Source organism: Artemia sp. Qi Xiang Cuo, chromosome 18 (genome assembly GCF_049724085.1).
Source record: "Artemia sp. Qi Xiang Cuo chromosome 18, ASM4972408v1, whole genome shotgun sequence".
Classification (NCBI taxonomy): Eukaryota; Metazoa; Arthropoda; class Branchiopoda; order Anostraca; family Artemiidae; genus Artemia; species Artemia sp. Qi Xiang Cuo.
Window position 1 is genome coordinate 6,604,287 of NC_142811.1, and position 12,191 is coordinate 6,616,477.

General features: G+C 34.5%; 1 protein-coding gene across 3 annotated transcripts in view; it reads right to left on the reverse strand.

The window, feature by feature from the left end:
- Positions 1–514: 514 nt before the first annotated feature.
- LOC148941150 (dehydrogenase/reductase SDR family member 12-like) overlaps positions 515–12,191 on the reverse strand; it is a 110,918-nt gene continuing 99,241 nt past the window's right edge. For all 3 annotated transcript variants that reach the window (XM_089103794.1, XM_089103795.1, XM_089103796.1), the window contains exons 5-8: positions 11,272–11,396; positions 7,291–7,426; positions 3,972–4,191; positions 515–757 (exon numbers count right to left, since the gene is read on the reverse strand). In XM_089103794.1, the coding sequence (XP_088959920.1) occupies positions 645–757; positions 3,972–4,191; positions 7,291–7,426; positions 11,272–11,396 (594 nt within the window). In that variant the 3' untranslated portion in view covers positions 515–644. The remainder of the gene's footprint in view (positions 758–3,971; positions 4,192–7,290; positions 7,427–11,271; positions 11,397–12,191) is intronic.

A 12,191-nucleotide genomic window follows, 5' to 3' on the forward strand; every position in this document is an offset into this window, starting at 1 on the left:
GAAAATTGAAATGTGTCCTTTTTGCTCAGAATAATTCCCAATAATTGGTCAAGATAATTCCCAGTTTTGGGAATAATCTGTGAAGTATGTAATCGTCGGATATGGCCTTTAGATGTGAAACCTTTTGTGAAGCCATGATTCCTCAGCATCTTTAATACGGTAAATCTAGGAAAACTAAGAAAATTGAAATATGTCGTTTTCGCTCAGAATAATTCCCAATATGTGGTCAAGATAATAAGTCAAGATAATTCGCAGCTTTGGGAATAATCTGTGAAGTATTTAAACGTCGCATATGGCCTTTAGATGTGAAAGCCATGATACCTCAGCATCTTTAATACGGAAAACCTGGGAAAACGAAAAAAAATGAGATATGTCCTTTTCGCTCAGAATATAGTACAGGAAGTAAGGTAGAAAATCCGACTATCTCGAGCATTTTTTGGGATAAAATTGTTGCTTCCGAACAATTTTATGGCGGTTACAAAATTTCTGGAAAAAATTCGGTTCCATACACAAATATTATGCAACTTTCAATTTATGAAAATTATTTACAAAAAAAATCAAAAAAGAGCAAAAGAAAAGCCGACAACACAATATCCAAAATCACAGAGAATGTCACATAAAACAGGTATTTTTGGTGGAATAGATTACGGCTTAAATTTTTCCATAAGTTCATCAAGCCCTTTCATGAGGGTTTCTTGCTCCTCTTTGCTGCTCTTGGTCCATGCCAGAGGCAAATGTTTAGCAACCGCCTTCCTGTCTAAAATATAAAAATAAAATATATCCAAAAATTTCTTTGCTTATTTAACAAAGAATATAATGATTTATCACAGAAAAAAAAAAGTAAAAAAAAAAAATAAGATAGGGAGGCGAAAATAGTGAAGTAAAGCTGCAGCAATTAAAGGAAAAACGAAAATCCTCCAATTACATTTTAAAATTTAGTTAGGTTCATTTGATATACCATGTTTATTTTAGTTGTACAAAAATAAGGAATTGGTGGAGCTGCTAGAGCGATGTTTATATAATCGTACTATATTCTACCTAATCTTTTAAAGCGAAATTTAAATTGAAGCAAATAGAGTTTTAATAAAAAATCATTCAGATCAATCCCAAAGAAATCAACTAGAATTTTCAAGATCCAGATTCTGGCCATGTAGTGGTATCAAAATAATGGGGCGTGGGAGGGGGGGGGGTTAATTGCCTCCCGATCGATCCTCAAATTTAAATATTCATTTTAAAAAGCAGAAAAGCCCACCCCCCAAAAACAGTTTCGTAAATTCATTAAAAAACATCGCAAATAATTTAACTAATTTACCGAATGGTAAATATATACCAAATCGTATTATTGAGTTAGGAATAAAGTGAATACACCATTTGATGCCTTTTTTTATGCTGATTACGAATATAATAATCATTTATATCGGAAATGAATTTAGCCCCCCCCCCCCCATAAAAGCCAATTCAGGGTATATATTTCTACATTAGGGGGCGGGGGTAAAGTTTAAACTTACCTCCCATTTACATCAGAAACAATAATAGGATAGGATTTGGTATATATTTACCTACCGAATTAACTAGGTCAAATTTAACCTTAATTAATTTAATCAACATTCGAGGTATGGGTTGCATAAATAAAACTGAAGACCAAACAAAGGAGACTGAGCAACAAATATATTCGCCTTTAGAAGGGTAGTGCAATAACCGTTGAAGATTGAAACCAAAAATTATCTTTCCATTATTTTTTTTTACATAGTCAAAGTATTGTTTTTACAGTAATTGCATTGGATTTTCCCTCCATACCTATTCCTAGAAGGCAAAACCTGCAAGGAATGACCTCGTAGCGGAGTCGAGGGGGACATACCCCAAGTTTCCTAGCCAGAACCCTGACTGCAAAAAGTGCTGTAGGCTGACTTTGAGCAGTTAAAAAAATTTCGAAGAAATGATAGCCTAGTAAACGTGGAGTGGAGAAAGAGGGTGCGAAGCGGTACGCTTGGTGCTGCAATGACTTTTCAGAAGTAGTAGAGGGCATCTCCACTGCATAATTTTGTGGAGTCTGAAGCTAAAAATCGTTTTCTAGAACGATATTCATTCGTCTTGAGGAGAGGGGGGAGGGGATACCTTCAAAATGTTAATCTGAAAGGATGATGCTTGGATTTTGCTTGAAAAATGAAACGAATTTTACCCGAAAATTTCTTAAGACAATGTCACAAGTAAACCAGTCAGTTTAATCAAAACAAAAATTTCGGCTCTTATGCAGTTCCTAATATGATTAAATGAAAAAAAACAACTTTTTTCAACTGAAAGTAAGGAGCAACATTACAACTTAAAACGAACAAAAATTATTACGTGTGTGAAGGGGATTGCCCCCTCCTCAACACCTCGCTCTTTACGGTAATGTTTTAAAAAAGCTTCCTATTGTTCTAATTAAATGACCCACTGTGTTTCAGGAGTCGTTCTTAAAGAATTGGGACAAAATTCAAACTTCAAGAGCAAGGTGTTGAGGAGGGGGCAATCCCTTTCATACACGTAATAATTTCTGTTAATTTTGAGTTTCAATGTTGCTCCTTACTTTCAGTTGAAGAAACTTGTTTTTTTAATTTAATTTCTGATCGTTTTTATGTAATGCCAGGAAATCTGGCCCAACCTCCACGGAGAAATCCCCCTCCCCACGGAAAGATCCTCTAGACGATTCAGTCCTGATGAAAATTTACCCCGGACAATTACCCATAACAACTCCACGCATAAAATTGAGACACAAAAGAGAAAGCAAGACATATACAAAGAATTTTGTATAGGAATTCTGGCAAATTACCCCAGTGTATAATTTCCCCTTACAAGTTCGCCCCTTGGAAGCTTTTCTCCCCATAGAAAATTCCCCCTTGGAAAAAAAACAAGACAAAAATTCGTCCCCCACCCGAAAATGTATACATACTTCACAATAACAAATACTATGTGTAAAAAATGGGCAAATTTTATGACTTAAAGGCCCTTCCCTTGGGACTGTGGGGGGGGGGGGTCATTTTATATGCGAAGGCATAGTTATTTGGCTTTTCAACTATGATGAGCAAAATAGCTATCTCAAAATTTTGATCGGACGATTTTGCGAAAAAAGGGGTGGGAGAGGGGACCAGGTGGCCCTCCAATCTTTTTGGTCACTTAAAAAGGGCGCTAGAATTTCATTTCCCTTCAAATAAGCCCTCTCTCGATATTCTAGGACCACTGGGTCGATACGATCACCCCTGGAAAAAAAAGAAATAAACACTCATCATTGATCTTACTTCTGGCAAAATTACAACATTCCACATTTTTACAGATAGGAGATTTCTGATACGCTGAATCTGATGGTGTGATTTTCATTAAGATTGTAATACTTTTAGAGGATTTTCCCCCTTTTTTCGGAAATCAGGCATATTTTCTCAGGCTCATAGCCTTTAATTGGTAAGACTAAACTTAATAAAACTTATATATTTAAAATCAGCACAATGAGCTGATTCTTTTGATATATCTATCAGTATCAAAATTCCATTTTTTAGAGTTTCAGTTACTATTGAGCCGGGTCGCTCCTTACTTACAGTTTGTTACCATGAACTGTTTGATAAGTCGCTGTTAGTTCCAAATGCTTGTAACTTTTGAGAAGAACATTTTTCAATCTTTTTTTTCAGTTTTTTCGAGCAGGATATCAAATATCTATTATTGCCTCCACAAATCCAATGAACTTGGCTAAAAAAAAACAGCTTCCAATATAAAAAATAAAAATCGCAATAACATTTTGGACGCTGTGTTTATTTAAAGCCATTATTTTTGATTAACCGTAATTAATTAGTGAATAGTTCAATTAATTAAATAGTCACACTGAATTAGTTAATGAATCAACTAAATAGCTAAATTAGCGTTAATAGTTGGTTAAATTAGGTTATACTTCAATTACCATTGTCGATATCATAAAAAAAAAGAAAAAAAAGACAGAGAATTACCCTGGAAGAATTCACCCGATGGATGTTCGAGAGCCTTGTCGCAAATCGCAAGCCATATTGCGGTATCTGCTCCTTGCTCCGGAGTTCTTAGCTTGCTCTTTACTTTCTCGTAAAAATCAGGCATTGAGCTTTTTACAGCTGGTGTATCCGCCCAACCAGGGTGCATGGTTGCGAAATGAACCTTTGGATACTGCTTGGCATATTCTTCTGCCATAACTATCTTTAATAAAAAAACTTTTTGAAAAAAAGTATCGAAAGAGGATTTTGAATTACACATTAGAAAGAGATCACTATCAACAGATCCCAAAACAAGTAATGTACCTGACAAAATAGAATTTATCAGTTTGAACAGCATTTTTGTACTTTTTGAAGAGCTTGAACAGCTCTTTTTGTACTTCTGTCAAACTAAATGGAAACTATTTAATTTTACCCCTATTCCTTGAGTAGTTTCGGCAACTTGCTTTCTTTTTTAAATTTTTTGGAAACTTTGCTTTCTTTTTTAAATCTAATTTTAGTTAAAACTTTAACTACAAGCTCAGTTTTCAGTAGCGCTAGTTTTTAAAATCCAACAAATATAGGAAAATATCACGAGTCAGTTGAAAAAAAAAGTCAAAAATAGATTTTCTAGTTTTCGTATAGTTGACTAATCATACACCATTCGCTTCTGAAAATATATATTTTTTTAATTTAAAGGAAAAAATGCAACTTATCTCCAAATACATTAAACAGTAACAAACTATTTTTGGTTTTTTAATTAAAAGGAAAAAAAATGCAACTTATCTCCAAATACATTAAAAAGTAACAAACTATTTTGGTTTTCTGCGATCTGAAAAAATCTATTTTTTAATTACTAAAAATGAAAGAGCAGGGTGGTCATGACATAGAAAGTCATCCCTGAATAGTTGTTGTCCTTTTGACTCTAACCCCTCGCACTTTACGCTGAAGTTTAACAAGTGCTTAACTGAAAACATTTTAGAATGAAACCAGTAATTGCAAGTATCTTATTTACCGACCGTATTTCAAAACGTTCATGCTGAAAATCTTATTGCTTAAAGAATATACGAATAAATAAGCCCTTCCATTCTTAAGGAATTACGGAAAAAAAACTTTTTATCACATTGCTCTGGTTTCAGAGCATTTTTTCTTGAAGTGTTGGTGAAAAAAGTCTTTATGGGGTGGGGACTCTAGCGTAAAAACGGAGAATTAAGGGGACAGCCCCCTTCTATAGATATTTTTTTTTTCAGATTTGAATCTCGCTTTAATTTTTTCATTATTTGATTTCTGTTCGTTTTAATTCACATCCAGGATCATATTAAATGCGTGGGGGGTACCACCCATCAGCCCCCACTGTTTTTGATGAAGATCAACTTCAGCATATCGATGCTTCAACAAAGGAATGATTTAGGTGCATTTGCCTTTCAAAATAAATAACAATATTCTGATTTTTTTTTTACTCGTTACATTTAAGTTAAATTTATTATCGAAATATGTTGAGAGCTAACATTTCATTAAAAAATATCGTTTGCTCAATAAGAACTGAGCTTTCCGAGGTTAAATCCATATTCATCGTGTTCATTTGAAGCACCTCTCATGAAAAGTTCGAAAACGTGGGCAGGAGCGTAAAAGGGCCGATACAGGAGGGCCGCAAAAGCGTAAATACGCTTTTGCGACCTGAAGTGAGTCCACTCCTCCCAATAATAAAAAATTAGTTGCATCCACCCTAATAGCTGGCTATTGCAAAGGATCGCTCCTTACCTATAGTTGGTTTCAAAATGTTGTTTGATCAACGGATCTCTTAAATATATGGTAGATTGCCACCCCCCTTAGACCCCCGTTGCATACGTTCAAGGTTAACATTTGTATAACAATACTCCGGGAATAAATAAACATCCTAGAAAAAGTAAATCCGTTCAAATATCTGGGTAGCTGGACAGATTGTGATAGTGAAATTATGACCAAGATTAAACGCAGAATTGGTCAGTCAATCAGAACTTTTAATAGACTAATCCGATTTGGAGAAGCAGAAAAAAACTCTCTGCGACTGAAGCTATGTTTCTTCAGTAGCAATATATTACCCATACTCCTCTACGCTAGTGTGAATGGTGGTAAATGAACCAACAGCTTGAAAGGATAATCCTTGCATTCGAAAATTTGCGCCTGAGGAGAATTCCAAATATAATCTGGTAACAGAGTCAGTAACCCTGAAACCCGCAGTAGAACTGGCCTCTCATTACTGTTGTCCTAAGGAAGAAGAAGTGGACATATTTTGGACATGTACTTCGCATGAAAGAAGGTCATCTTCCTTGCGATGTCTACAATTGGAAACCAGACGGCAGAAGAGGACGAGGTCATCCAAAGAACACCTTGCGGCGAACTTTTGATCGAGATCCAAGGACGATCGAGACCTCATTAGTACCTGAATGGAAAGACGTCATCAATGCAGCACCACTTTGGAGCAAGTAAAGTCTTCGTTAACACCATATGCGCCATCAATGGCTCCAGAGGAACTAAGGCTCAAGGTGAAGTACCAAAAATGAATTTTAGGGTTGTGATTCTCGCGTTTTACAAAGGGGAACCTTTTTATCAGTCTTTCACACATCTTTTGTACAAGACATGCCCTCCCACCCCTTTCCCTTCTGTGTAGGTAAACATACGCCATGAATCTTTTATGATACGCCTAAAATATCTCTGCAACAAGAGAGGAATTGTCAACACGCAGCTTTCAGTTTGATGGCTTACTCTGGAAATATTCTTCAGAATGGAGAGAGCTGGGGATAAAACCCCACTCTCCTCCTTCCATATTCATCTGAAGGACCTATGATTGAAAACAAGAAAAATTGGGAGGAAAATCGAACACTTTTGGGCAAATGATGTAAAAAAAAAAAAAAAAAAGAAATACGAAAGCTCGTGCTATTTTTGTGAAAAAAAAAAAACTTCCATCATGAAGAATCAGCAGATGATTATTTTCATCCTCAAACTTAAATTCTGAGGAAACAGGTGGATACAGATCGGGCCACTAGGACGGTGTTCAATATACGAAAAAGATGCCACATTTTTAAAGGGATAGGGCCCTGGGCCCTGATGATAATACCAAATAAGTTTTTCTTATATATGAAGAGCTAAGATTCAAACCGCCCCAAAGATTGTATTTGGAATGGCTTATCTTTTTTCTCATTTCCTGCCCGTATGCTCGAGGAGGAGGCTGCTTCCTTAGAAAACATTTTTGTTTTTTTAGTCCCTAATAATTAATTTCCATACAATTTATTATATTATTTTTAATATGTCAGTCATAAGTTATTAATTAATAAAAACATAATACCTGTTGTCGTTTGTTTTGTGCATAAGCCATCGTTCCATCAAAAGGCTTTAGTTTTTCGAAATTGAAGTCATCAAGATTCAATGTTTGAACCAGCATACCACCAGATGACACGATAACAACTCTCGGCTTCTCAGTCCTAAAATAAACAAATAAATACAAACAAATAATATCACATAATCTCAACTCTCGGTTTCTCAGTCCTACAATACTAAACACACATACAAGAAATGTGACACGATAACAACTCTTGGCTTCTCAGTCCTAAAATAAACAAATGAATACAAACAAACAATATCACACAATCTCAACTCTCGGTTTCTCAGTCCTACAATACTAAACACACATACAAGAAATGTGACACGATAACAACTCTTGGCTTCTCAGTCCTAAAATAAACAAATGAATACAAACAAAAAATATCACACAATCTCAACTCTCGGTTTCTCAGTCCTACAATACTAAACACACATACAAGATATGTGACACGATAACAACTCTTGGCTTCTCAGTCCTAAAATAAACAAATGAATACAAACAAAAAATATCACACAATCTCAACTCTCGGTTTCTCAGTCCTACAATACTAAACACACATACAAGAAATGTGACACGATAACAACTCTTGGCTTCTCAGTCCTAAAATAAACAAATGAATACAAACAAACAATATCACACAATCTCAACTCTCGGTTTCTCAGTCCTACAATACTAAACACACATACAAGAAATGTGACACGATAACAACTCTTGGCTTCTCAGTCCTAAAATAAACAAATGAATACAAACAAACAATATCACACAATCTCAACTCTCGGTTTCTCAGTCCTACAATACTAAACACACATACGAGAAATGTGACACGATAACAACTCTTGGCTTCCTAGTTCTAAAAAATATAAACAAATACACATACAAATACTCAAACACAAATGCATGGACAAATAGTATGACAAATACACATTCAAAGATCGTGATACGATAACAAATCTCGGTTTCTCAGTTCTAAAATACACATACAAATAAACAAATGAACACAAACACACAAACATATAATACGACACGGTAACAACTTTCGGTTTCTCAGTTCTAAAATACGCAAAAACGTCAAAAGTCAGCTATATCAAACAGTTCGTGGTAACGAACTGTAAGTAAGGAGGGACCCGGCTCAATGGTAACCGAAACTCTAGAAAATGGTATTTTGATACCCATAGATATATCAAAAGAATCACATTTTAATGCTTATTTCAAATATATAAGCTTCATCAAATTTAGTTCTACCCATCAAAAGTTACGCGCCTGAGAAAATTTGGCTGATTTTCGAAAAAAGGGTGAAAGACCCCCTGAAAAATATAGAACCTTAATGAAAATCACACCATCATATTCTGCGTATCAGAGAACCCTACTGTAGAGGTTTCAAGCTCGTATCTGCAAAAATGTGGAATTTTGCATTTTTTGCCAGAAGAAAGATCACGTATGCGTGTTTTTTTTTTATTATTTTTTTTTTTTCTCAGGGGTGATCGTATCGACCCAGTGGTCCTAGAATATCGTAGGAGGGCTCATTGGAACGGAAATTAAAAGTTCCTGTGCCCTTTTTAAGTGACCAAAAAAATGGAGGGCAACTAGGCCCCCTCCAATGCTCATTTTTTCCCCAAAGTCACCGATCAAAATTTTGAGATAACGATTTTGTTTAGTATGGTCGATAATGTGATAACCATGTCTTTTAGGATGACTTAATCCCCGAAGCCCCCGGGGCGGAGGGCTGAAAGTTATGAACTTTACCCAATGTTAACATATGGCATTGGTTATTGGGAAGTATACAGACGTTTTAAGGGGGGATTTTTTCTGGTAGTGGGAGGGGGAGGGTTTCGTGGGTTATGTGGGAGGATATTTCCATGAAGGAAGTTTTCATGGGGGAAGGGACATTGCTGTGAAGGGGGCGCCGGATTTCCCAGCAGTATTAAAAAAATCAGAAATTAAATATAAATAACAAGTTTTTCAACTGAAAGTAATGAGCAACATCAAAACTTAAAACGAACAGAAAATATTAGATACATGATTGGGCTCACCCCCTAGTCAATACCTCGCTCTTTAAGCCAGATTTTTTAGTACTTTCATAAGAGCTATTTATTCTAATTAACGGCCTTTGTGATTAAAGGGTCATTTTTAAAGAATTGGAACAAAATTCGAACTTTCGCTTAAAGAGCAAGGTATTGACTAGGGGGGCGAACCCCTTAATATACGTATTAAAAATATATGAATATAGAAGTTTAATACGTAAGTTAATTCGTAAGTTACGTATATTTATTACTAATAAAAACGTTCGTAAATAAAATTAAACAACTTTCGAGAAAGCCATTTAACCAAATAAAAGTAAAATTAATATGCAAATTTGTTTTAATTATTCATATACGGTGAGCCAAGGACAAAACCTGCATTAATTTAAAAATGTTCAGAAATCAAACTGAAAAAAACAAGTTTTTTTAACTGAAAGTAAGAAACGACATTAAAACTTAAAACGAACAGAAATTATTCCGTATATGAAAGGGGCTGTCCCCTCCTCAACGCCTCGCTCTTTACGCTAAAGTTTGACCCTTTCTCAGAACTCTATTTTTTTTTTAAACAATAAAAAACTTTAGCGTAAAGAGCGAGGTGTTGAAGAGGGGACAGCCCCTTTCATATACGGAATAATTTCTGTTCGTTTTAAGTTTTAATGTCGTTCCTTACTTTCAGTTAAAGAAACTTGTTTTTTATTTTATTTAATAAAAAGAAAGGACGCAGAGTGAGCACTAGAAGGCAAAAACAGCATTGCAACCTCTAATGCTTTTTCAGTATTTTAGGGACTCAATCTCTTCTTTGCAAAGGTTTTCGCTCTGTGTATTTTGTATATAGTATTTTCTATTCACTGACTATTTGAACATTTTCAATGAATGTTTTACTTCCAACTTCAAGAGGTTTAATTTAAAATGAGCTCAATAAGAAAATTAAATTCTTCTTAGTACTCTAATTAGAGGTCCCAAGTAAACCACTATAAGAAAAAAAAAGCTACCGGTAACATGAAGGATTTAAAAGGCCAGCATGGTGGTAAAAAGAAAAGAACAGTATTTTAATAAAACATTTATGAGATGATAAGAACAGAAAATATAAGGCTAAGTAATCCAAAATTACGATACAAAATAATCATACACTCTAAGATGATAGTGCCTTTTTGAAGTAGAAAAATCCATTATTAAGGGAGGGTAATACTTTTCTAACGTCATTTATACTCTTGTGGTCCAATCAGTCATCGATTATGCAAAAATCACCCCCTTCCGCAAAAATATTGGGATGTGCCCTATAGTTCCATATATTCCCCCTTTTTATGTTTTTTTTTAAGTTGTGCCCCTCCCCCAAAATAAACTGGCAATACCAAGCAAAATAAACAAACTGCCGTTTCAGTCTAAAAGAATTCATTTTTAAAAATAAGAACTCAGTTTAAAAAAAAAGTTCAAAGGTGTTTAGTCTACTGAAATATTAGCAATAAAAAGTGAAAAAGAAATGTTTTTAAGCAACTATTATCAAAATATCTAAATGTACCTTTTAAGGTGACCATTAAAAAAATATTCTAATTCTCAAGCAGTATAAGTACAGCAGAATAACACGATAATTCTCACCAGTGCAGAATACTAAAAGAAAACACAGACAACTTTAGGAATTTGCGAGGTGACGTTAAATGGTGTTAATTTTTATCTTTTCAAGGATTAGCTTGATTTTTTCCTGCTGTTAGTTCTCTGAACAATTTGCACAATTTCACAAACCGTGCAACAATTGTTACATACAAAGAGTAGAAGTAGAGAAAGAGGAAGCGTGAAAAAAAAGAGATAAAGGAAAGAGATTCGTTAGATCAGAAAAGTCGAAAATAAGAATAAAAAAACGAACATAAAGAAAAGGAAGACGAAAAATGAGACTTTTCTACAAGTATTTACAAAATTTTTAGAAATACACCTTTCCAAGGCTGGAATTAAAGTTCTGGTTAGAATATGTGTTCCGAGCGTATTTGTAGCAAAGTTTGCCTCCAAGCCATCTTCATTTATTTCTCGTGTGTTGACCATACAGCCTGCATTATTCACCTAAAAGAAATCAGAAATAAAAGATTCATAAAGAAAGACATTGTTTTAGCATAAACATTTTTTTAAGTTAATAAATCTCATAGTTAAAGAGATAAAAACTTAAGGCCAGTAGAAAAAAGACCAGCAGAAAAAAAAATAATGAGAGAAGTACAATCTCAGGGTACCAAGGAATTATTCACAGGAAAATCAAAGGGGGGGTGGGAGGCCAATTATCTGATAATAACCAAAAAAATGTTCTTAGTTTCCGAAAATTTTGAATTATTTCGAAACAAACTTAAACCCAAAGGGTATGGGTAACTTGTAGATTGGAAGCTGGCACTAGCATCGAAAAAACTATCAACACCATCTAGCGTTTGGCGACACTTAGCATTTTTCAGTGTAATAATAAGAATAATTAATTTAATTAGCGTAACTTGTAAAATTAGGACATTGATAAGTGTCTGATCTCAGTTCCTGACAGGAAAACGATTACAAAGCTTGAAAGAAAAAATCCAAAACGTTACCGAACGTTAGATGGCGTTGGTGGTGTTTTAGTGTCAAAAATAGCACCAGTCCCCCTTCTTATGCGTCATCCATTCTCTTTGTATAAAACTTTGATTGAAATCCAAATTTCAATGAACTGAAACCGTGAGTGGTTCAATTTATAATTCAAAATTAAACATTCTGAAGCGCGGAAGTTAGCATCTTATCAGTGTTTCTTACTATTAAAATTTATCAAGCAAAACTAAAAATGAGATAAAATAAATAAAGCTAATGTTTTTGTAAATGTAACTCAATAAGCTTTATGGTTTTCTC